Source organism: Amphibalanus amphitrite, unplaced genomic scaffold (assembly GCF_019059575.1).
Source record: "Amphibalanus amphitrite isolate SeventyFive unplaced genomic scaffold, NRLGWU_Aamphi_draft 001113F_arrow, whole genome shotgun sequence".
Taxonomy (NCBI): domain Eukaryota; kingdom Metazoa; phylum Arthropoda; class Thecostraca; order Balanomorpha; family Balanidae; genus Amphibalanus; species Amphibalanus amphitrite.
The window spans coordinates 96610-121476 of record NW_024882607.1 but is presented as its reverse complement, the minus strand read 5'-3'; the positions used below and the strand labels follow the sequence as shown (position 1 = coordinate 121476).

Sequence of the window (24867 nt, the reverse complement as noted above, 5' to 3'; positions counted from 1 at the left end):
CTTATTCATGTCCTGTCTGATTTCCTTTTTTGATTCCAGGGACTATGTCTTGGTCGTTTTCTACTTTTATACACTGCTTAAGTGCTGAGTGCTGAGGGCGCTTGATTAATTGTCAAGGTGTTGGGGGAGGCCCTAACACAAAACGTTGCGGACCCATTTATGAAAATATGCTCATAGAGATGACGTGCTGCTGACATCGGAAAAAGGTAACTGCAACTGAAATTAATGCTTATTAGTCATTTCATTACGTACCTATATCCATGGAATTTGACCCTATATTGAATTCATTACTTGTTGCCGAAGGTGTAAAATTACCAATAATAACTCTGGCTCTGAAATAGGCACAGCAACAATAAATATGACATGTAAATATATTTGAATTGAAGGCTTTCTGGTCTTTCATTCACTGTTCTCACAACGCATAAATAAATACATTGCGTCCCTAAAGTTATCGATAGCCCACGGGACATGAAAAATAAAAATGACATTTGTTTTATTATAGTATATTTCTTTTTGTGTTAACACACTAAAACAATGGTTATCTACAGTGAGTTCATACACACTGAAATACACTTATTTGTCGCTCACAGATAATGCGGTTCATGATGAACAACAACCTTCACTTTTCCCGTAAGCGGCATTGAATTGAGTTCTTTGGGAAGACGATTAGTTATCTGTCTGTTAAGTCTCACCACCAAATAAAGTGTAGGCAGTCTTGGCATTATCAGCGCGGGTGACTCCATATCACAATGAAACATCTGAGCCTATTAAAAAAGCTAGGTGACGACCTCTTCTTTACGAAGTCAATGACTGATCTACAGCGCTTCGCTCAGCCTCCCACACAACATTCACCTCGGATTGCGACACACACCTCGGTAAAGCACACCTCCTGGATCCAGTCCTACGAATCACACAACGGAGCGTGCTCGAATGTCTCGAGAACGAGGGAGCCCAGTCACATTTAAAGCCAGGCTTTTCCACGACAGAAACCTACTAGAAAGCTCGAAGGAGAATCTGTCCTGTTCCGACAGAGATATTGGCAGCATGGCCTGGCCTAGCACACACAATACAGGTACCTTGAGATTCCAACTACATATTTCCACATAGAACATTGCAGGACTATCCCTGGGCTCCTTTATTCAAGAGACGGCACGTCTCGAACCGCCGGCGCGGCGGTCACCCCCGACGATTACCCGCAGAGGCCGGCCGCCGGCGCACGCCTCACTCGCGCCACCTACATTCACCGCGCACGACGCCAGCGCCAGTAGACGGCAGTTGGCCTAACTAGAGTGTGAGTAGGCCGTGTTTGTGTATGGCCCCGAGTAGATAGAGCTGCCTGTCGCCGACATGTCCTTGCGCCTCCGACGCCGGTTGATGATGATCATGATGGCTACGACGACGGCAATCATCAGCAGGAGGCCGATGATGGCGATCACGATGGCGAACGTCCGTGGGGAGATGCAGAGGAGGTCGTCGTTCTCCAGATCCTCCTGCGAGGGAAAGAAAATAAAATTGTGAGTCCATACAAAATAACATACTCTTGAGTGATGAGTCTATAAGTTTAAACGGTGAAGTTACGCGGTAGATGTACATACCTAACAGCAGTCAGCAACAAAACAATATTTAGCAGTTTCTTCGCCAATCACACTGAAAACTAGAGCCTGATCGATAGGTCAGTCTGGATATGGACCATGTTGCATTTCACAAAATAAATAGGTATATACCACCCTATACATACATACAATGCATCAAATCCTCCTCATTCCCCATTTCACGCACCTTGGTGGGTCCCTGGTCGGCGGCGGCCTCTGCCTCGGTCCCCTCGTCCACGTAGAGCCCGCTGAACACCTCGATAACACGGCCGTCGTTCGGGTCGAAGTCGTCGACAGTGGCGTTCCTCAGCTCCCGGCGACGGCGCACGTTCGACCCCGCCTGACAGATCGGCGGCTGAGGGAGGGAAGGGGAGAGATGGAGTGTCACAGATGTATTCATAATCTGTTGATGATGCAGCCTGCCCGCTTCGGAAACACTTAATCATGCAGACAGCGTTAAAATTCAGTTTCGGTAGCTGATTATATGAACGTTCGTAAAATGTTAAATGAAAATGGTTCGGCGAGATGAATCATTGATATAGAACTTGATAGATAACAAAAGCAACATCACATGTCGGGATAGCTGAGTTGTTGAATTTAATCCTGATATATAACTAATCATGATGAACTTTTATAGAAACGAGAGGTCGTATCATTGAAGCCGTCAGCCGCTGATCTAGTAGGCATGTGGGAGAGAAACCAAAATTATCACACTGCAGCAGCTTTGGTATTTTCGGAACATATGAACTCACCACATCGTCACAACCGCCCGCTTGTTTGAGGCAGAGTCGCACGTTGCACTGGTAGTACACTGAAGACGTGTACGGGAACTTGTGTGCCAGGAAGCTGACAGAGGCACTCGTCTTGGACTCGCTGTACTGCAGGGGACCCAGGATGTCGAAATCCACTGGACAGCTGACGAAAGGAGAGAAAACGCACACGTCAGCAGTTTCTGCGTCATCGTCATTCATAGCGTCACAATCAATCAATGACACTTACAGGAGGAAACCCAAGGCAGCGATAAACCCAATTTAATCGGATATCTGCTTCGAATCTAGTGACACCAAGGCAAGTCGCATTACGATATGACGGGAAGACGCCTCCTCGAGGTAAATACTGCAGCAGTTCGCGACTGAAATTTCCGCGTTTGAGTATCGAACTCTAGCTCGGCGAGCATGGTGCTAATTCTAGTCAGAGGATAGGATGTGTGAAATCGATCCATTCAGCTGGGTAAAGGAACATGAATGGGAGCGGTGCGGGAACACGCGGGGACGAACCGGTAGTTTAGGAAGGTTAGGATAGGTGCAGGCAGATGATGAAGGAGATAAAGCCGACTGTCGCTTCACTCAGTTGCATTTAGTCGGAAAAGTAAGAGCGAGTGCTGCAGAAATCCGATTGGTGTTGAAAGGGTAAGGAATATCGAAACTAGTTATTTTAAAACCCTTCTCATTCCGATTTTTATATAAAACATCGACAAATCACTCTCCCTCCGATCTAACACTCCAATTTTCGACCCCCTGACCTACCCCCTCTCGCCCTTTTTGGCCCTCTTTTCCCCTTCAACTCACTTCCCCCTCCAACTCACCCCTCTGAGTTGACGAGCTGCTGCTGCCCCCAGCCGAGGCCGTCTCGAACCAGACAGTCCACCACTCGCAGACCGTACTCCTTCTGCTCGTCAATGGCAATCTCCATGGTAAGTTTATCACCAATGTGAACCGTGCCGGCTACCGTCTTGTCGGCAGCGTCAGAGTAGATCCGCATCGAGCAGACGGGCATGGCCGCTGCTGCTGTCGGCGCCGCCGCCAGAGCTGTGGAGCCTGGCCGGCTGTGGAAAAGAGAGAGGGGGTTAGAGCCTAGAGGGGTGTCCATAGAGCGGAGAAGGGCCGAGGAATGAAGGATAATGATAGAGAAATGACAAATAAATTGAGCCAAGGGAGAATTAAAAAATAAGAAGTGAGAAGGAGAGAGAGAGAGAGAGAGAGAGAGAGAGAGAGAGAGAGAGAGAGAGAGAGAGAGAGAGGAGAGAGAGAAAGAGAGAGAGAGAGAGAGGGAGAGGGAAAAAAGAGAAAACCGCTGTAGAAATTGCGCCATAATGAAGGTAATGGCTAAACGATCCGATAATTGGACTTAATGAGTTCATGAGGTTATTCTCTCGAGCCATTAAAAACGTTACGATAATATCGATGATGATCTAATATTGGAGGCTCCTATACCGCAGCGCATTTACGAGGAAAAGGAGGATGCCTTCAGCAAAGACGCAGTTCGAGCATGGAAAACCATTTGTGCTGTGTTAATGAGTTCTTTAAAGTTGAAGCGGTATAACTGAAAGCTGAAACACATACACACATGTATGGTACACATGTACATGTATGCTGAAACGCATACATGTAGGTACGGGTACTCGTATGTATGTACTGGAAGAACCTTTGTATATTTCATTTGAGGCTGAAAACGGTTCAGTTTATGGTGAGAGGAAAATATTCCAGAAGTCCAGATTGTCTCGAGTAAGTAGAGAAATAAATAATTTCCGTTAACAAAGGACACATTTTTTTTTTTGCAATGAATTCCACATTTAAGTGAACTTTGAGGTTTCCTATATAATCTTTTGTAAAAGGAGATAAATGTTTTCATAATTTACCCACAAAAAATGGAGGCAATTAAAAACGCCAATAAATGGAGCCGCTGGAGGCTTACAGAAGCCACCAAACCAGGATGTGGCGCAGCCAATAACCTCACGACTGCACTGCACACAACCCATGAATACCGCAGTACCACTGGGAGCGGTTCCATTGCACTGGGTCGCCTCTGCAGACCACTGGGTGACGTCACACCAGTCTGACGTCATCACCAATAGTCGCAGGGTCTGGTCGGGGCAGTGACCTCGGCTGACCGTTTAAGGGAGGCGCCGCGCCGACCAGGCTGGGTGGAGGCGATGGTCTGCCGTCTGCAGGGGCGGTGGGGACATGTGGAGACTGGCACCGTTATTGAGCTGGCAACTCGCGGAACATCTGGCAACTCGCCATGGACAAAGGCAGGAATGGGCACACACCTACTTGCATTGGTGCAGCGAATGATACTAAGCAAATAGTGCATGCGACGCCTTAGTGGAGAAGTGTGGAAGTAGGCTCCAGCTATACGAGTCCATGTTTGAAAGAAGTTTGCGGATACGTGCCTTCTTCACTTTTCAGTACCTATATGTGAAATAACAGCTAGGTTGGTATCTGAAGAATGCACGGTGATGGTAGACAAAAAGGTTCGTTAGGATCATCATGAACTTCACCGCACGGCGCTTTATTGATTTGATAGTGGGTATAACGTTTACGTAATTAACGCTATTACAATGGGACACGGGCTGCTTATGAAATAGCTGTCTGAACAAAGGGACAGCACATACATAATGCAATGCAATATGTACGAAAGTACAATGTAATACACAGTTACTACCGCATGCCATTGTCTAATGTTCAGTGCCCATGTGTGCAATGTTGCAGTCACCAGTCATTGACTCAATGCCCTCGGTTCATCTCACAGCTGGTAGCGGTAACTGGGCCACCAGCATTTCTGCAGCATTGCCGAGCCCGGGACATTTCGTTAATTAATGGGAGTGCAAAAAGAACAAAATGCCATTAATAACGAGTAACGACTGGTCACTGCATTGTGAGACCGTAACGTGGACTGGCTGCTGTGGATAACCGGTACATGCCGTATGGGAAGTCGTGGGAAAACCTCCCGGTAAAAACGTGACCACGTCTGTTCACTGGACCAGTGTACTTTGGTGAACTGAGGTGCACCAAAGTGAACCTCACTTCACCAAAGTTCTTTATGGTACGACGAAGGTATGTTCCATTGCTGAATGTGCAAAGCCTCCACCAGTCAAATGGTTTCCTAAGACGAACAACTAGCATCTATAGTTTGACATAAATGACAGCTCACATCGCTGATCTGTGACTAGCAGCCGTTGTCCAGACAACGTCACTATACCAGAGCGATCACGTCAACCAGCGCCGTTCTCGTTCAGTCCAGCGCCAGGCAACCAATAACCCAGCATAATACATATGTTGACTCGCAAGAGTCGCAGCGCTAGTCTTCCTCTGCCCAGACCAGCCGCCCTCAACCGCCGCTCTATCATAGGGCAGAAAGGTTTATTCCCTCTGTCTGCAGACCAGGTGGCTCTCCAGTCTCCAACAGAAGGGTTGCGATGTCCCTCTCATCCAGCCTCCACCAGGCGCCGCCCCGGCCCGTGTCTCGCTGTGGCGCGGCTCAGTCACCAGCGCCCCTGGCCCAGACCTTGACCGGCTAAAAACTGGGACAGCGGCTCTGCTGCGGCGGCGGTGCCCACTGCCGGCCTGTGCTCATGCTGTGGAGCCGATCACCTGAGGTCAAACGGAGGGAGCGGCCAGCACGAGGAACCCAGGAACGAGACGGAAGGTCGCGGATTGACGTCTGGGCGGAAAGAGGTGAGGTGATTAGCTGCACTTCCTCCAGACCGTTCTCGGTTATTATATCGTGAAACGTCGCAGAATGGACAGCTTTGACATGCGCCCGCTCATGGTCTTCGTTGTTGAAACTATCAAACTCGTTTACTTGCGACTGAGGCAGTGAAGTGACGAACGCAATCGCATCCCACTCAGTAGGCGCAGCGCCGCGGAATGTATGACCGGGAGTGATGAAACGGCCGGGGACCTTGTCCACAGGTGACGGTTGCGACACCGCGCCACGTGAGCTCCCGACAGCGCCGCCGGCGACGTCCGCTGTGGGAGGCTCAGCCGGCCTTCCCAGCGCGAACATGGGGTGGACGAGACTCTGGCGTTTGAGTGTGAGTTATATAAACGGTCGGCGCTTAAAAACCGACGGGGAGGGAGCGATGCATCGTTTTCTGCACGAGGAAAGGGGTGGAGCGCCAGCATTTCCACGGATGCTACGCTGTAAAATCCGCGGCAGAGTGAGTTCCTGGATTGGCCTAACCGACCTGTTTGGGTAGGAGTTTCGCACACCTATGATATCAGTGGAGAATGGAGTGTGATGGCGAAACCGCGTTATATGCTCATAACTTTGACGGTGGCCGTCAGATACAATTTATGCCTAGCACTTGAATCCTAACTAAGACGTCTCTTCCCGCATGACGAGCATTGCGATGGGCACGAACGTCAAGCTGAGATATGACTTCCATCGCAGCATGAATCCCCCAGTCAAACCGCTTCCTTTGTCCCCTCATCCCATGCACGCTCTGCATGACATTCGCTGTCTCATTGTGCCCCAGCAGCGCTGCACTGCGTGCGCAGAAAATATGCACGCGAGGTACCTCGGCCCTCGGGGCTCGAGCGAGGTCTCTGTGATCAGGGTCGGAGGTCAGGGAACCTTTCACTGGCGCCGCTGGGGCCGAGTTGGCTGCAGCTCGAGCCAGGCTAGCTGCCTCCCGAAGTCACTCATCGGGTGGAACCCACCGGGGTGTCTCGAAGAGGGATGATCTCAGCATTCAGCCATGCGGAGCCGGCCAGCCACAAGGGCTGATGAGGGGGAGGGAGGGGTGCGGCGCGAGGCTGAGGGGGAGAGGTCACAGCCGGGGTCAGCCCAGGCGGAGAGACAGAGAGACGGAGGGTGCAGTCTGCATACTCAGCAGTCTGCCACACTCTGTGGGGAGAGAGACCGGCAGCCCCAGCACGTCTGTTTGCTAATGCAAATGAGCAGCTGTTTGTTCCGTGAAGGCAAGAACCGCGAGGAGCCATAGTCATAGTGCGAATGATTGCAGCAAGCACGTAGGTGGAAATGCTTATTCGGCCTCGTGTCGTTTGCTATCCATAAGACTTTTAGCAGACCCCATACAATTTACATGCTGACGCCACACACTACAACGCTCAACGGCTGACACCAGTTGAGTTAATTGCATTACATAATACAAATGGAAAAATATTATTGAGCAGCCCCAGGGACACACTTCTGCCAGTTTACTAAAGTCTAGCAACAAGAGCCTACCGAAACCCCTTCTCAAACCAAAAATCTCTCCCAAAACGCGTTCTCAGCACACCATATGTTCGCTCGCCTGCCTCTGTGAGTTCCCGGGAGCCCCACGGCCCGTCGCGGGGCCGCGCGGAGCTCGTTCGCAAGGCTAGGGAACGGTCTGAGGTGCAGCCTGCGAGCCGGCGGCGGCAGCAGCGATGGTCCCCCGCCGGCCCACCAGCTAGCCTTGAGCGCCGGCGGGCGGCCCGTCGCGTCGGGCCGAGGCGGACCGAGGCTGGCTGCCGGTCCAGGACCCGCCACTGGAGAGTGACGTCACGAACTGAGGCCGCCGACGAGTCGGAAAAGGATTAAAGAACGTGGGGATGACGTCATTATGAGGGTTGGTAAATTGTTAGGACCATCGGGATCGTCAGCATGAGGAGCATTTGCCTCAAATGAAAACTATATATCTTTTTGCTGCTGTATATCGAAGTACGTGAGTGAGTCATGATGGCATTTTTCTACAAATGTATCGAAGGTCCGGAATTGATAGCACTGGTCAAACCTCTCGTTCTGTCGAGATAGCCAGGATCAAGACATCCCACCAGACCGTTACCGGAGGTTTTTAATGGCCAGTGTTATCCAGCGACCACGACAAGCATGGCTGCACGAGCAAAGCGGTCGGAGGCCACCGACAAAACCGACAAGAATAAATATGGATTATTGTATAGTCGACTACAGAATGATGTTCCACTCCTCAGAAGCTATCAGATGATCGGAGCGCTAAGTTGTGCCGTTTACCACGCAATTAAGCGTGTCGATTGTGAGCATTGGGACAAAGCTATAATTTGTAAACTCAGCCCGTGTGATGCGGCACAGCCTACCACTAGAGGCAAATAATTGCCTGTGAAAAGTGGAACATCATTCTGTAGTCGACTATACACCAATCACACAAGGCGTATCCACCAAAGAGTATCCAAATCACCATCAAAACAGCATCAAACCCGTCTGTGATCACAAACTCTGGTGTTGCTCTCCGCGGCTCAAACCACGAACCGGTGGCTCCCGTCTCGCGGGACCGGCTAATCACGCCGTAAAAGTGGCTTTCTTTGCGGAAACGGGTGCCGATGATGTGAACACCGGCCGCTGTGGCGGTGCAAAACTGCGTTCCACGGAGGTTTCGCATAGACCGTGCGACTTAGCGCCAGTGCAGGCGTGATAATATCGTACCCGGGTGCACGGAGGCAGTCTGAGGTCTGTGCACGGAATGGAGTGCGATCGGTTCAGGTAGCACAAACCTCAAAGAATAGGTAATTATAGTGTTTGTTCAGTTTCCAAGCAGCAAGTGTCTAGGAATGCAGGTTCTGCCTTTAGATTCTCAGTTTAGCATTGTTTGAAATCGATCATGTTACCCTTCTCACTAGCAGCCCTGTCATGAAATTCCCAATGGTCGAGAAATGCCAAGCAGTCACGCATTCCTCGGGCTCAGGTGGGGCGGTCTAACCATCCCAGTCGACTCCTCAGTCTCAGACAGGTGCAGAAGGCGACACCCTAAATGACGTCATAGGATGGCTGTGACCTTCCCTCTACCCACACGAGGAGCAGTCGGCAGCTCCACCCAGACGTGTGCGGGTCTGTCAGTCACCGATCGCTGCTGCCGAACTCCCCGAGATTGAGGTAGATGAGACCGAGACGGATTGGGAGACGAAAAGTAGACGAGACGGGATGCCGGATGGGACGGAAGAGGACGGCGACGGACAGACAGGCAAAGCTAAATACTGCAAAAACGTAACCACACCCTCCCTCACATACAATGTCAGTACAACGGCGTCAGAAATAACTTCCGGAGGGATCAGGGAAGATCGGTCCTGCGGTCAGTCGCAGAAGACCATAAGGGATCCCTGTACCGCGAACTACAGCGATCAAACGTCGTCAGCTATGCCCACGGCCGCTGGAAGTACGACATCGCCATTGCGTGTGCGAACCCGGATCAGCGCGAGCGTTGGGCGCCCCGCCCCCGCCCCCGCCCCCACCGTGCCCGTGTTGGGAGCTGTGTCGCGGCAGTCCAAACCGAATTGGGCACTCCGTCGCAGCCAGCGGCCACTCCTAGCGTTCGGCCAAATGACCGGTTCATTGCTAAATTCACCGAGCTGCAGTCGTCAGACCGGAGGCCCGATCGTCAGTCGTTACCAAAGGCTTTGGTTTATAGCTTCTCGTTAGTTTGCCCATAAACTCAATTATGAGCCCATGGTAAACCGTAAACGAAGCTCTTCACAACAGAAGCATTTTCTGTGTCAAGGTGTCTGTTCATTTCTCACGTGTCATTCGTGTTTGTACGTTTGTTTGGAACTGCCCTCGGCATTTTACCCATTCAGTGGACGTTTCATAATCAGCCCTCGGCTGTTTGTCTCGCTCCCATCTGTCGGAGGCGTGGTCCAGGCCGGCCACCGCAGCCTCTCCCTAGCCGTCAGGTGTCCGAACTGGGGCACAGCAGAGCACCACAGCACCGAGACGGCCCTGGGACTTGGGAGTGGGCAGGGACGCGCCCCTCGCACCGACAGGGCCAGTGGCGCAACGGTGCTCCCGATCGGGCAGGGCAGGTTCGTTCCCAGCTTCTCTCTCTCTCTCTCTCTCTCTCTCTCTCTCTCTCTCTCTCTCTCTCTCTCTCTCTCTCTCTCTCTCTCTCTCTCTCTCTCTCTCTCTCTCTCTCTCTCTCTCTCTCTCTCTCTCTCTCTCTCTCTCTCTCTCTCTCTTTCTTCGTTTCTCTCTCTCCCTTTATCACTCCCTTCATCCCTCTCCCTCTCTGTTTTTCTCCCTCTTTTTCTGTCTTTCTTTTTCTCTCTTTTTTGCTTTTCCTCATTTCGGTTGTGCAGCTTGCACACTCGTCCCCATTCCTCTGTCGTGAATGAGGAGACACACACAGAAAATATTGACACCGTTAGCGGTGTAATTGCACAGTACATATCTGAGCACTTGAGGAAAGTTAATTTAGTCCCTTCCCCGCTTAAATTACTCGCGCTTCTAAATGAACACCAGGAAGAAGGTAATAGAACACTGTTAGGAGGGTTGGGTGTTTTACTACATGTAGCAAAACACCCAACCCACAGTGTTCTATTACCTTCTTCCTGGTGTTCATTTAGAAGCGCGAGTAATTTAAGCGGGGAAGGGACTAAATTAACTTTCCTCAAGTGCTCAGATATGTACTGTGCAATTACACCGCTAACGGTGTTAATATTTTTCTGTGTGCATGATATTGGCGAGACAGCTCAACAGTCTCTTGCCACTGCACGAAAGAGTACCAAGCTCCAGACAGCTGCTATTTGACGACGACATGAGCTGCAAACTGTACTTTCAGCTGGAAGGCACCGCAATTGTCGCAAGCCTAACACTAGCCGTCAAACAAGACAAACGAGTGCCCACTCTATTCGTAATTCGCTTGCATAATTGACAAACTGCCAAGAGCCGCCGGTCCGTGACTGGTTACCATTAAATCAATGCCACTAAATTCGGAACAGGGTCCGTCCGCCACGGGTTGAGCCTGCGGGCAGTGGTTGTGTTTGAGATGCACGGCGGTGACTTGGCAGCAATTCTCGGGTCAGTGGAGCACTCGAGGTCGTCTGCAGGGTGGTGGTGGAAAGTCCACAGGGAGTGTGGAGAGGTGGAAAGCCCTCACTGACCATTGGCCGATGGGGAGACGTGGAAGTGCCTCCCACAAGAAGTCATGAGGCTGACGCAGATTGATATTCAGCTGTGATAACTGCTCACGTGAGCTATTGAATGACATGCATGATGAATCCATAGATGAATTATCATTCTTAGAAAATAATTACGTCACAAAAATGAGACAATGCTGAAGCAAGAAAACCGCATGAGGAAGGACGGCCACAGAATGACTGAAAGAAAACTACGGACGTCAAATCTACTTTAGATACCACAAAATATAAGCACACATTGACGCCAAGGACTCAATTTCCCCGATGATCCCGAGAGCCCAATGATCCCGATGATCCCGAGACTCACCGCTTGGTTTCGATGTCCGCCTTGTCCCGGGTCTGGTATTTACACCGTACGTGGAAGCCGCGTCCCTGGTTGGTGACCAGCTTCCTGTGTGGCTGCACCACGATTGTGTTGAAGTATTCGATCGTGTCGTCCTCCTAAAAACACGAGCAGTTGAGGTTAGATGACGGTTCGGCACTGGCTGCAGCATAGATGACAGCAGGTAGGTGACAGGTTAACTGTCATCATTAGACAAACGACAATTCTATACCGTCTCAAGGACTGAACACATCAACCATTTTCGTGAAAGAACAATAGACACTATTTATAAAATGAACTGACACAACTCGTGTACGTTTTGTCGGCATTTCTTTTAGCGCACCGATGCTGAAAACGATTGCATGATATTGAATGTCGGGATGCGTCGAGACGCCACTTATGCAACATATTGCAGCGAACCGGCTGACAAAGGCGCGGCAGCGATGTGCCACGGACAGGTAACGGACCGTGTGACGCCGCCGGACCGTCACGATTCTGTAGATGTTGTCGGTTAACTATGTCACGGAACAGACTGCGCCTGTTCCCGGTATACGTGTTCAGAGCGCACGGCGAACAGTGGTCACGGTTTATACGGGCGTAGATACATGTCAACGTCGTGACTGAGCTGAACGCGAAGCTATAAGGGCTACATAGTTTTTGTTAGTGGTTTGACTATTATGGCCAATCCATCATAGGCTAAACGGTATATTTATATTATGCGTCGTCACTGCATAATATAAATGCAGTGGATATAATCACCGATTAACATTTCAGTCTTTAGAAAAAGAGATAGGGCGATTTGTTAGACACCCAGCCACCCCTCCCCTATCCACCCCTTTATCATCCTTCAGCTCCACCCGCGCACCCCTGTACGACATGAGACCGATATCTCTCCCCATGGGCCAGGGTCGAGCCGCCCCCGCCCCCGCCCCCGCCCCGCCCAGCTGAGTGGCCGTCTAGCCCCCACACGGGAGTCGTGGAGGCAGCGGCGGCGGCAGTGGCGACAGTGAAAGTTGCATTGCTGGCCCCGCGGGCCCACTCATAACCGAACAGCCCCCGTACCGAACACAGATAGGGCATGGGGAACTAACGGGCCACTGGTGAACAAGTCGGGACTGTTGCAAGGATCTGGATCAGTGCCATGATAGATAACTGCTGGGAGTGGGAGACTTTTATAGGTAAAATAACTGGCACCAGCTAATAGCCATTAAAACTGGATAAAAACTGCCGATAATTAAACAAGCCGGATCTGGCGAGTCACTAGACATATGAATATTTTTCATAATCGTCATTTACAGGCTTTCTGCTAGAACCGTCCTTTCTCATGATATTTATTGATACTTGGCAGATTCGTACCTGTTAATTACAGCTAAGGAGCTATACAAATAAGTTTTCATCCTTATCATATAAACAATACGAAAACTGTAAGAGAGTGTGAGTGCAAGTTGATGTAATTTAAAACACGAAACGGCCAGAGCAAGCTCACAATTGCCTCGCGTTATAACACCCGACAAGTCACGACTGACGATATAGTGCAAATAGATAATGATTGCATGTCAAGCGCCCATGATAACCTCCCCGAACATTAAGGTACAGTGAGCTTTACGGTGAACGTGGTAATTGAGTCTGAAAATTGTCAAGACACCAGTTGACCCCCCATTTAACTTAAGTGTTATGAACCGTGTCCACCCCCAGCTAAAACTCATGTATGTATGTAGGGCTAAAATAAGGCACTTACATTACACAGAAGGGTAGCTACCGTCTGCCAATACTATCGCCGGTCGTTGCACGTCTATTGGCAACCGTCCCAAGTGTGGTAATTGACCTTAGTCTTTTGATCTGTATGTTTATTGCTTAGTAAAAGTAACACACTGATAGGTATGTGCTCGATTTTGAGAGGCAGAGTAGAACAGCGGGTGAGTTTTTAGTCGATTTTTCACTCATGCCAACCTTCGCATATAAAATAGTAAACCATAGCTACGCATACACGTCATCTTTTCTGTTCAGTACTGACTTGTACTCCCAGCACATGTCCCAAGAAATTTTCCCAACCATTTTAAGCTGTTCCCAAGCGAAATTATCTAATCGCGAGCAGTCTGCGACCATTTTAGAGTTACCGAGTCACGTAGCTTCCCAAACGTGACTCCGGCTTGCGTGACTCGGACTCGGACTCCCCAGGGCGCTCGTGCGTCCCACAGTCCCCTTCGGGCAGGGTCTGATGAGTCGTGACCAAAGCGTTATGACGTCACTGATGAGGTGAAACCAGCCGCAGAAAAACTTCGCCAAAACCCGGTGTGGGAGAGCGCTGTGAGACCGTGGGCCGAGACATTGTGGACCACCGTGCCTGGAAAGCTGGGGAGGTCGATCCACCCCATTTCACCCGGGCACGGCTACGAACCCAGGCTGTCACCTCTTCTCTCACGGTTATCCCGACCGCCCGGCACACGACGTGGCCCGATAGAGCGAACGATTTTGTCACGGCCGTGAGTCGTGAGCGACCGGAAACTTTCCCTGCGGGGTCGGGGACGTTATGGATATGATAGGAAGTGCAATTCGCTTTGGTTAAAGTCATATCCAGGTGGGACGAGTGTCGAAGTTTCGACTGGTAATAGTGATATAGCGCAAGATTAGCAGTTGCAAGAAAGATATAGATCAAATAAAGCGAAATGGTATGACAATATTGTAAGTCAGAGTCACATACCCATGAAAATGACTATATTGAACTGAGTATATTTATGCACCCAAGGAAACATAAACACGGACTTGAAATACACTTATGTAGGCCTCATTGTCTTATATGTATACTCGTATGTTAGGACTTAGGATGTCTTTTTTAATTTTACACAATCTCAAAATTCCCACGTTAATCACACAAATCTCCATAAACCCAACTAATCCGCTGTATTTCCCATCGCTCCCGCGGCGCCGGGCCGGTCGAATCTCGCTCACTCTCGCTCTCTATGGGAGCGCCGGGCGGGGCTCACGCCTACTGTGCACGTGAAAGTGGCGAGGAGTGGCGCGATGTCGACGAGGGCGAACGCTTATGACGCGACGCCTTCCGCCGGGACCAGCGAGAGCGAAAGCCAGCCGGCGTGGCGCGGTCCTGTGGCCGGCAGGCTGGAGGAGCGATATGAGTGGGAACTGGATCGTCTGAGTCGAGGTTTTATTATAAGTTTATTGCTGTGATTTGGTTACATTGAGCTGAGTGAGACCCAAGCACGCAGTGACTCTAGTTCAGCAAAAGTGAAGACTTTTTAAGGAGTCAACTGCTTTTGGAACCGATCAGCGTTCGAACAATTTCCCTCTCTTTGTCTTTGGAGCGCATGGCAACAACGGTGCGGAGGAGAACATCGAGAGGATATACGGGCAGTGGGCAATATTCATGAGATAACCACTAATCGGATCAATACCAACGAACGTCGCTAAGCTAATCATACGTGATTTCTACATATGCTTATATGAAGGTCGATGATCTTTGGTTCACGCTAAGATACCGAGAAAAGCCTCCATTGGGTATGAGCTGGTCAGCTGACAAATAGGTACACCCGCTTAGCCGTACTTATTCCTCCAAAGTCTGTCCTTTTACAAACCCAAAGAAGACCTTAAATGGATAATGTCGTCGACACTTAAAGCCTCTCCAAGCCGCTCATGAATCATCAACACCTCTGTCATGTCCTTATGCGCATATTTTATCGGTGTAATTCCCGACCCGTTACGAATCCGCCATCCTCCAAGGTTCAGTGCTCTATCCGCTAGCCTCTAACAACCACCACGTATAATTACCTTGGAATTCTCACACTCTGCTGGTCACACCCCAAATTACCCTCATCACGGCCACTCGACCCAAATACACCACACGCGAGTGTCACTCCGTTGACCTTGGCAGCTGTGAGCTGCCGTCCGTACATACTTCGTTCATAACAGACACAGCCTGTAACCCGTGCCATAGAGGAGCCGCGGAGAGCCTAGGGAAGCCTAGGGAAGACCATTGGATCATAGGGGAGCCTAGGGAAGCCGTAGGGCGTAGGTGAGCTTAGAGATCGCTGTGGCGCCTGCATTCCTGCCTGAAAGACGTTTAGAACAGGAGTCTGAGGACGAGGTTGGCGGAAAGGACTGAGCCTTAGACGGAGAAAACACCATGGTGACTGGTGAGGATATCTGCTCTGTGCTCTCTCTCTCTCTCTCTCTCTCTCTCTCTCTCTCTCTCTCTCTCTCTCTCTCTCTCTCTCTCTCTCTCTCTCTCTCTCTCTCTCTCCCTCTCTCCAGCACCCTCCTGTCCCAGTTGAACCCACCTGTTGGACGCCCATGGTGTTGCAGCTGCGCAGAGAGAGCCGGTAGCGCACTGGCGAGCCCTGGCCCGTGTACTCGGTCATACAGGTCGAGTTCTTGGCCAGTCCCTTCGGATACACCATGCCGTTGAACTCCTGGTTGGTGAAGATGGAGACCTCGATGTCGTTGCTGCTGCACTCGATGCGGATGTCCTCCACCGGACTTCTCACTTTGAGAGGCGCTGCAAGGTTGGATAATAGAGGAACGTTAGACGGTGCTTGGCATGCTTGCAAGAAAATCTCAATAGTGGTGTTACAGTTAGAGTTTTGCGTACGACTACCGAACGAACGAAGTTAGAGTATTGTTAGATCGGTTTATCAATTGTTATAGACCTCCATTCGGTAGTCTGTCTTAACCCTCGCCGGCACAGGGGGGAAGGGTTGATGACACCCCCCCCCCCCTAAGGTTTTTCGCGAATAACTCGCGTAAAAAGCGGCCGATCGCAACGAAACTTTCAGTACTCTCGCATTGATCAATTTTACACCTTCCCTGAAAATTTCATGACCCTGACCCAAATGACCTTTGACCTGTGACCTCTTTTCCGAGACCATGTTTGGCCGTAATCGCGATTCGGCGTATGTCGGCTCGCATTAGCCGCGCGTTTGCAAGCTTTTCGTGGTTTCAAACGTTCAAACATGTGATTTGATGTTACTCCCATACATGGGTGTCGATTTGTATACCTTTGGGGGTGCTGCAGCACCCCCAATGCTCAAATGAGCACCCCCAATGGTTTTCCGGGCACCCCCAAATGTTCCAGTTAGCACCCCCAATGATTTTGTTCCACTCCCACTAACGAACTATGCTTGAGGAAAATAATTGGTTCCGCAGTCTTTCAATACTAAAAATAAAACAATTACGCAATTTACAATACATGAAATAAAGATGTAAAGAAAAGAAATGCCTTAAGAAGAAGGGCGAAAAAAGACGTTAAGATGCACAGACACTGGTGTGGGTCCGTCGTACACGGGTGTCGGACTCAGACCCTTAGAGCTGCCAAGCCGGCAGGGGGCTCCAGAGACCGGCGACGGGCCCTCAGAGCCAGAGGCCGGCAAAGGGCCATCAGAGGCCGGTGGTTACCTTCAGAAACCCTGTGGGGTCGTCTTTAGAGACCGGCACGGACTCAGACGCCGATGGGCCCTCAGAGTCGCCGGTGTAGGGCCTTCAAATGTCACCGGTGGGTGGCCGTCAGCCTCCACGCAATGTCCGCCCCTGCGGGCCTCAGGGGCTGCTGCACCGGTGCTAATCGCGGTCATCGGTTTCTGTCACCTTATTACAGAGGTGTCGGGGCTGTTGCCGAGCTGCCGGCAAATACATATACCACTTTTTTTCGGAAAGATGTTTATGCAATAAGGTAGCCAAGAACTAGGACGAGCAGAAATAGAATGATTTCCAAGAAGAGCGTTCTACCCTTGGGAAATATTAGTGAAAATCCCGGGATTATCAATACCATATAGGGATACCCAACCCCGCCTTGTACGGTTGTGCCCCATGTCAAAGCTGCAATCTTTCACCCGGTGCAGGGGTTGAGCACCCCCAACCATTTTGGAAAAATCGACACCCCTGCTCCCATACACTAGGGCGGGTGTCAAGGTCACCTGAAGGTCAGGTCAGGTCATTGACCTTTGGTGACCTCGGGTGACCTCGGTTCACTTTTTCGAGTTTTACATGTTTCTAGGCTAGTTTTTGGAGCTGAATTCGAATTTAGCAACCATTTGAACACATAAGAAGTAGTTTTGGTGCCTTCGTAACATGTTACGAAGCTGTCAGAGGCGGTTGACACGTATTACGAATACCCGTCACAACCCCTACCGGTTGACGTGACCCGATCTGACCCGACCTGGTCTAAATGCTTCAAGACATCATCTCTGATCAAAACTAACACGATATTCGTGATCAGCACCCCGGAAAACCACATAACAGCAACACTTTACGACTTTCTAACAAGTCCCGATTTTCCCGGTTTTCGGGTCATTGACCTGACCTGGAAGGTCACCCGATGACCTAGGACCATAAAATTGGCTATCATCGGCTTCCTTTCGTGACGGGCAACACGCTCGTTTTTTCCGCGAAGCTCTAGCTCGATCAGGGGCCAAACGCGAGGGGGGGTCGTACCAACCCCCCCCCCCCTTGTGCCGTCGAAGGACGCAAAATGGCCTGTGCCGGCGAGGGTTAGGTTTAAGCGGTCCGAAAGACTATTGCGCTGCCATGTAATGGCTAAACAAAGTGAGCTAATACTCTAAAACAATCATTTTCAACTCCGAGGGCTAGCGGTTACTGGTATCCTTCATCCCGGAGGGTGGCACCCAACGACTTGACCGAAACGTCACGATTCGTCTCTGTTTTGCGACATCATAAATCACAATATTTCATAAAAGTTGATTGCATAGGTGATTGAAACAATCTTAAATGCTGCGATAACAACATATGTGTGACTGGGCGTGGAGAGAACATCTTTATAATGCACAAATTAATGCCACATTATCAAAGCGGAGCACAGATATTGTTATCCATCCTTGTAACAATGGCATTGTCGTCACGGTATTATGTACGGCACAGATTTTTATCACCCAGACACTAAAGAATCATCAAAAGCGTCTCTTTATTGTTTCGATTTCTATTCACCAAACACCATTATAACGACATAGGTATGCAAATTATTTTCTACGCACAGCGCAGTAAAAAAAAAAAATGTGTGCAGCCCGTTTCGGATCCAGCGAGGAAGGTGATAGGAACGTAAGCAGGAGCGTAGTAAGATTAGGCTATCACTAATATTAGAAGGCACGAAATCACTCACGTTTCAGAGCTGTTGTGAGGCTTGCCGCGGCCAGCACCTGAGAAAAAGAACAACTGTTAGCTTACCATAACGTCAATCACATCCAGGGAACACTGCTGAGTACGACAGAATTACATGTGTTTCGTGTGAAACGATAGCTACCCATTTGTCATCATCAATCACTATATGCGAAAAGCACTCGAGACTGGTTTCTCTTGCGACAGACTGAATTATTTCCCTTTCCTATCCTTCTATGTAAGCGCCAGCCGTTTGTCAAACAGCGTTTCGGACCGATGTCCTGACGTGATTTTCTGTCACACTATCAATCGTCGCGATCTGCCCGAGCTCTGTTCGTATCTCCAAGGTCAGCAAGACGGGGTTCTCGTCTCTCTGCGATAGCATCAGGCCTTGGCCGCTTGTTTGACGGCGTCTGCCACACAAAATCTCTGGTGCAGTGACACTGAAGATGGTGCTGGTGGTTATTTAAAGGAATAATCAAACAGCTGGAAATGAACTCCAGGGCACAGCTGGCATGCCTTTGATTCAGCGGTCACGTAGCTTTTGTGTGCATGGATTGGATTGACATGTGCACTTTTGCAGCATCATTCAATGCCACTTGTTTGGGTGCGACATCTGTCCTTCTCATAGTCACTCACCAACCTATGTAAAGCCAATCTCCATCAGTACCTTTTGACATTGGTCCTTGAAACTGATCGCCCTGAGGCTTGAGCTCATTTTAATTCCGACAGATGTCTCGTTTAATTCATCCGGTCATTTTAACCCCACCTGCACCATTGCGCTGGGGACCAAGAATCCATCACTTTATACAACTCTACTGCACGAGACACGGCGCGGACAACGCCCCAGCACCCCACCCATACCGCGCGACAAGACGTTCCGACGTCGTCCCATCCCTCGCGTGCGATGAGGTCCTCCCCAAACCGGTCACTGCCCCGTGTCCGCCGTCCATTGTCCGGCCAGCGCCTCCCAACGGCAGGACATTCACACGGCCTTATAAGGAAGTGCGCTGGAATCGAGTGGCTTGACATCATACTGGCGTCATGTTATAATGCGGTAGGCGGAAAGGCAAGTTTCGGGTTCCTCATGTCGCTATTCATTGGGCGAGCAAATGTCTATATCTATTTGTCTCGATGATCAACGGTAATTGATGTAATTTTAAATAGTCATAAGCAGGATCATTGATCTTTCGAACAGATAGCAGCATTTTTCCCAATTCAGGTAGTTTATCACGTCATCGAACTGGGACGAGATCAGACAACGTGCCGATGTTGTCCCTCCTGTGGTGAGGTCACCAATCACCAGCCATCAGCTGTCGCTCGGCCATCGGCCCCGGCCAGCGACCGGCCGGACTGACGACCCCCCCCCCCCCCCCCAGTCGGGGTCAGCGGCTGTTCATACATAGTCGTGCACCCTGCACACAACGGTCCGCTAGCGGTGTGAGACAGCTGCTACCTTACACTCGTCTGGTCACTGGTGACATAGTTTGGACATGACATAGGTACTACTGAGTCAGCTGAGGGAGCGTAAATCAGTCAGCCAGGAGCAATCACTCAGGGTTATGCGATCTATATGGGGGAGAAGATTGATTGAGTACCGATAAAAAAACGCGGGTCAATCAGAATCAGAGATAATAATTAACAGATGTTGTGGAATGCAGAATAATTGACCTTTCACAGTGGCAAGAAAGGATGATTGAGTTATTATCGGCCTACGGCCCAAGTTTTCTAGAAAACGGCAAACGCAGCTGTTCTGCCAGAGTGTTAGGAAGCCACCGAATGAGACACGTTCGATGACTTGTAAAAAGGCTACAGGAATGACCAGTGATCAATGCATGGAAAGAACGCTGCGGGGGCGGGAGAGGGAGCGGTCAACAAAGCATCACCACAAGATGCCGTGGCGGGACGGGCTGGACGTCACTCGTTAGCGGGAATGACTAGTGGTCGGCTGATAAGTGACGTCATAAGACTAAAAACGTCCCTCATTGCCGAATGATTTCACAACATAGACCTAAAGACCACCATCGAAGAGAATGTGCAGAAGTGAAACAATGATCGCATTTTTATTGGTAGTTCTTGAATGCACTGGCAATGCTTGCATTGCTAGTGATCTTACATGATAAATGGAAGTTTTGACGTACTACCGCAATTGATTAATCACTTAAGCATACTTGGATGACACACCACTGACTTTGTTTGATTCCCTTCTGTCTTCACCTGATACCATGTCGATAAATTGACACCGTATAAGCCTGTGACCACTCCTGATAGCCCTCTACCACGCTGTGCCTGGCTCTACCATCCTCCTCATTCTCGCGATGCCCTCGAGCAACGAGATCTCGTCAGTCCCGTCCGCCCACCTCTAACCCTGGCCACACCTAGCAGCACCCTGTCAGAGCCATGGGCCCTCCAAGGCCGGCAGTTCCAGCGCCGTGACTGGAGCTGTGTGTGGGAGTCAGCCGCGATAACCGGAGACGACCCGACAAAAACGCCGCCAACAGACCCAAACGGGGTGGCCGCGCCATCAGTTTCCTGCTAGACGGCGGCTTAAGGAAGCTGGAAAAATGCGCCGTCGTGTTATAAAACTGCCAAATGACCGCATTTGGTGCGATATGCCTGCATGGAAACCGGTTTGTTGGTAGGAGCGCAGTCATCGCTCGCAGCCTTGGAGTGACACCGTTAGGGACAGAGCTGTGGAGAATGAGACGCTCCTCAGGAAATATCATCGATTGATTTGCAAATGATTTTGAAATTTGTCACCGGGGTGTTAACCCGCGCCGTGCTGGGGGGGGGGGGGGCGTTTTTACGCCCCCCCCCCTCAGGTTTTTCGCGAATCGCCGTTTTTGGTACACGTGTTCCTACATCATTTCCGCACATGTTGTGAAAATTTCAGACCTAGGCCGTTCAAGGTCAGGTCACCAGGTCACGTCAAGTGACCTTACCTCAGAAAAAGTTCAAAGGCTCGCTATAGCTACACCGACTGAACGATCACTTTGAAACTTTCAGCGATTGATATGAGTAACAGTATGTATAAAATGTATATCTCGGATTTTTGATATCTGTGACCTAAGGTCAGGTCAATTTTGCGACCTCTCCATTATAAGTCAATGGGAGAAAATTGAAATGCGCCTCTTTTGGACGAATATCGTTCAAAACGCTCTCAAACATCGGTTCGTAGGTAAACATGACACACTGAATAGGAAAAATGCACCTGTGACCCCTCTGTGTGCCCCTGAGGTCATCTCAGGTCATGAACGGTCGCCAGCAGTTTTTTGGCTATAACTTTTGATAGAGACGTGCTAGAGCGGTGAAAACACGTCAGATGTGTTCAGCTCGACGATACGGATCGACTGATATGCAACATGACCCTTTTCGGTTAGGTCATGACCTTGACCTGAGGTCAAATTTTCAAAATGACCTTTCAAGGTCAACGAATAGTTCATTCGACGCGTCTCGACGAGAGGAACACGATGCTGGCAAAAGTAATGTCATGGCGCTTATGAGTCAAAAGTTATTGACGAAAAAACGTTTTTCGTAAAAACGGCTATTTTTGGAGTTTTTGCCCTCTGGAGGCTAAACCGTTGACCTGAGGTCAAATCTGAGAACATCACTCAGAAAGGTCTGTAAAAGGGCTATCGAATGCGCTTTTCCGCGGCGCTGTAGCTCTATCGGTTCCCGAGATAGCCGTTGGCAGTTTCCAAAATGTTGAAATAGTCAACATTTTACCTTTGGTGACCTCTGGTGACCTGACCTTTGACCTGACCCAAAAAATGACCGAAGTGTTTTCGTCTTTATTTTTGACGCTCTTTCGATTGCCGCTTACCGCGTGTCGCTACGTGGCCCAGGAGCCGAGTTAGACGGGGGGGCGTGAAAACGCCCCCCCCCCCCCCCCAGCACTCGGCGGAAAGTTCAGGCCACCAGCACGGCGCGGGTTAATATAAAGTTCGCCCCAGCACATAGCAAGCGCGAGAAATTATGACACTTCGGTTATGCTCCCCGGGACAGAGACACTTTTTACTGCAAGAAAGAACTTCAAGCTTGACCGACAACGAGCATAGCTTCTTGCAATGTTTTGTGTAATTTTACGTAAGAAGTGTTTTGTTGTGAGTTTTTGTTCCCCACCTACGCAAGACAAAAACAGCTGCCAAGTCATATCGTGACGGTTCCTTGTCATGACTTATACGGCTGCTCTAGGTTAGAAAACTTGCAAACCGCATAGCTAGTTGAGTTACAAATTATGCCTCCACAAGTTCAAGTAAACTGTGTTTGGAAGACGGCTAGCAGTGAACCAAAACCCTAGAAGGTGTAACCGTATCGAAATGCTTAATTAAAGCACGAAGAATATATCAAAATGATTGCTTGATTATTGCCAAGCGTTTTCCTGATATGTTTGCAAAAGTGTTCTCAAAATGATATTCTAAGATGTGCATAGTAGCCGTTTACGCGAATCTGATAAACATTTGGTTCACATTTGGTGCATATTTGGTGTAGATTTGGTCAAATTAGCTTCACTATGTTTCTTAGCAGTTATCAGTTTGGGTTGCACAATTGCTTATGTACCCGATTTCTCAAATTGTTTCTTATTATAACACCGAAATAAGTTCATGATATCAAGATATTTGTTGACAAAGAGATTTGATGCAGATTTGGTCAAGTGAGGTGCATTCGCCAGATTGCCCGTCGTGAAAATGGCTAACATCAAGTCAATTGCAATTTCGCAAATATATCTAGCTCGGAACTCCGTTGGCTCAATACTGAATCGGAGCACTGGGACAGTATTGAAAAGATCAGGAAACGCCAAGTTCAAGTTGTACCCACAGATTCACTTTTAACCTACCTATACGGTGTCACTGTAATATAAAATATTAAACAGATGTAACTGTAGGTAATTTTGCATTAGTATAAACGCAATATCACACAGATTATTCAGAAAAAAAATACGTGCTTGGCAATCAAGCTGTGAAGTGAGTGTGGCGTTGTACACCAACCAGACTTTTATACCAGCTTATTGTTAAACAGTAAACACAATAAATCGAAACACATTGGCTGATGCGCTTGATGCATCTGTAACTGCATTTTTCCATAGAGACTGTTGTCACTGCTGTTTGCTACACCCCATTAAACACTGAACCCTCACGCCTCACCTAATGTTGAGTCTGAGCCAGGTAGGGAAATGAATCAAACAAAATGCTACGTAATTTTGGATTGTTTCTGACAATGCTGTCATGTTTCGTGTTGCAGTATTTTGCTTCATCCAGCGTTCTCCATATATGTCGTATAATTCTAGCCTAGACATTCAGTCATGTTCGTCGATCTCACCCCTATTCCCCGCGGTCGTATAAGCCAGGTGTGACCAGCGGGCCCGAGCTCCGTCGGGCCCGTTCGCAGTCCCCTGTCGGTGGCTCGGGGTCCGGCGCGCCAGCCGGGGCCGTGGGCGGGCCGCTTGGCGACCCCAAGGCTGCCAGGGCGGCGACTGGTACGGCCTCCGCTCCGCCGCCTCCGCTGCAGGATGCGGCCCGTCCGCCCGGTCGTCAGCCGTGCGAAAAATCCCCTCCCACGCCACAGCCCAGGCGCGGCAAACAACACCACAGCGCGCCGGCATCGCATCACGTCGGAGCGGTGACTCTGAGCGACTCGGCACGCGTTATGAGCGACGACCGGCACGCGTCGTGTCAGCCTCTTACGCCACCCGCCGCTACCCCCGTGGCGCAATAGCGCCGCAAGGGAAGACGTGTCGACGATACACATGTTGGGAATTATATCACGGCTGTGCGGCTCTCGGAGGTCACAGCGAGACGGGTCAGACACGGAGATGCTATCGTACAGTCCAAGAAACCATCGCGTTAGCGCCAGGGCACCGCGGATTCCTTACCAGCAGGCATGTGTCCAGTCGAGTCCTCATGGCTGGGTGGACGGTCGGGCGCGCGGTCGGTCGGGATCTCGGGACGGTCGGAGTGTGCCGCGCGAACACACTTGGCACGAGTCAGCTGCACGTGCTGGGTGAGCTGCACGTGTCACCAGCGGCCGCACGGCTGTGAGATATCACACGAGTTGGAGGAGGCGACACGAGCCCGCGCTACGCCATCCTAGCTCCGACTGAGGCCTTGTCGAGCCGCCGCCGCCGCCGCCGCCACCGCCAGGTGAAAGCAAAAGCAGCGGCGGCGGCGGAGGCGGCGGCGGAGGC

General features: G+C 50.1%; 1 protein-coding gene across 1 annotated transcript; it reads right to left on the bottom strand.

Moving 5' to 3' along the window:
• Nucleotides 1–487: 487 nt before the first annotated feature.
• On the bottom strand, nt 488–24867 carry LOC122370245 (cuticlin-1-like). Its single transcript, XM_043345678.1, has 8 exons — nt 24556–24867; nt 18688–18724; nt 15857–16074; nt 11550–11683; nt 3178–3417; nt 2345–2507; nt 1780–1947; nt 488–1490 (listed from the first exon to the last, which is right to left on the bottom strand). The coding sequence occupies exons 1-8, from the start codon at nt 24583–24585 to the stop codon at nt 1281–1283; spliced, it is 1200 nt and encodes a 399-aa protein (XP_043201613.1). The 5' UTR covers nt 24586–24867; the 3' UTR covers nt 488–1280.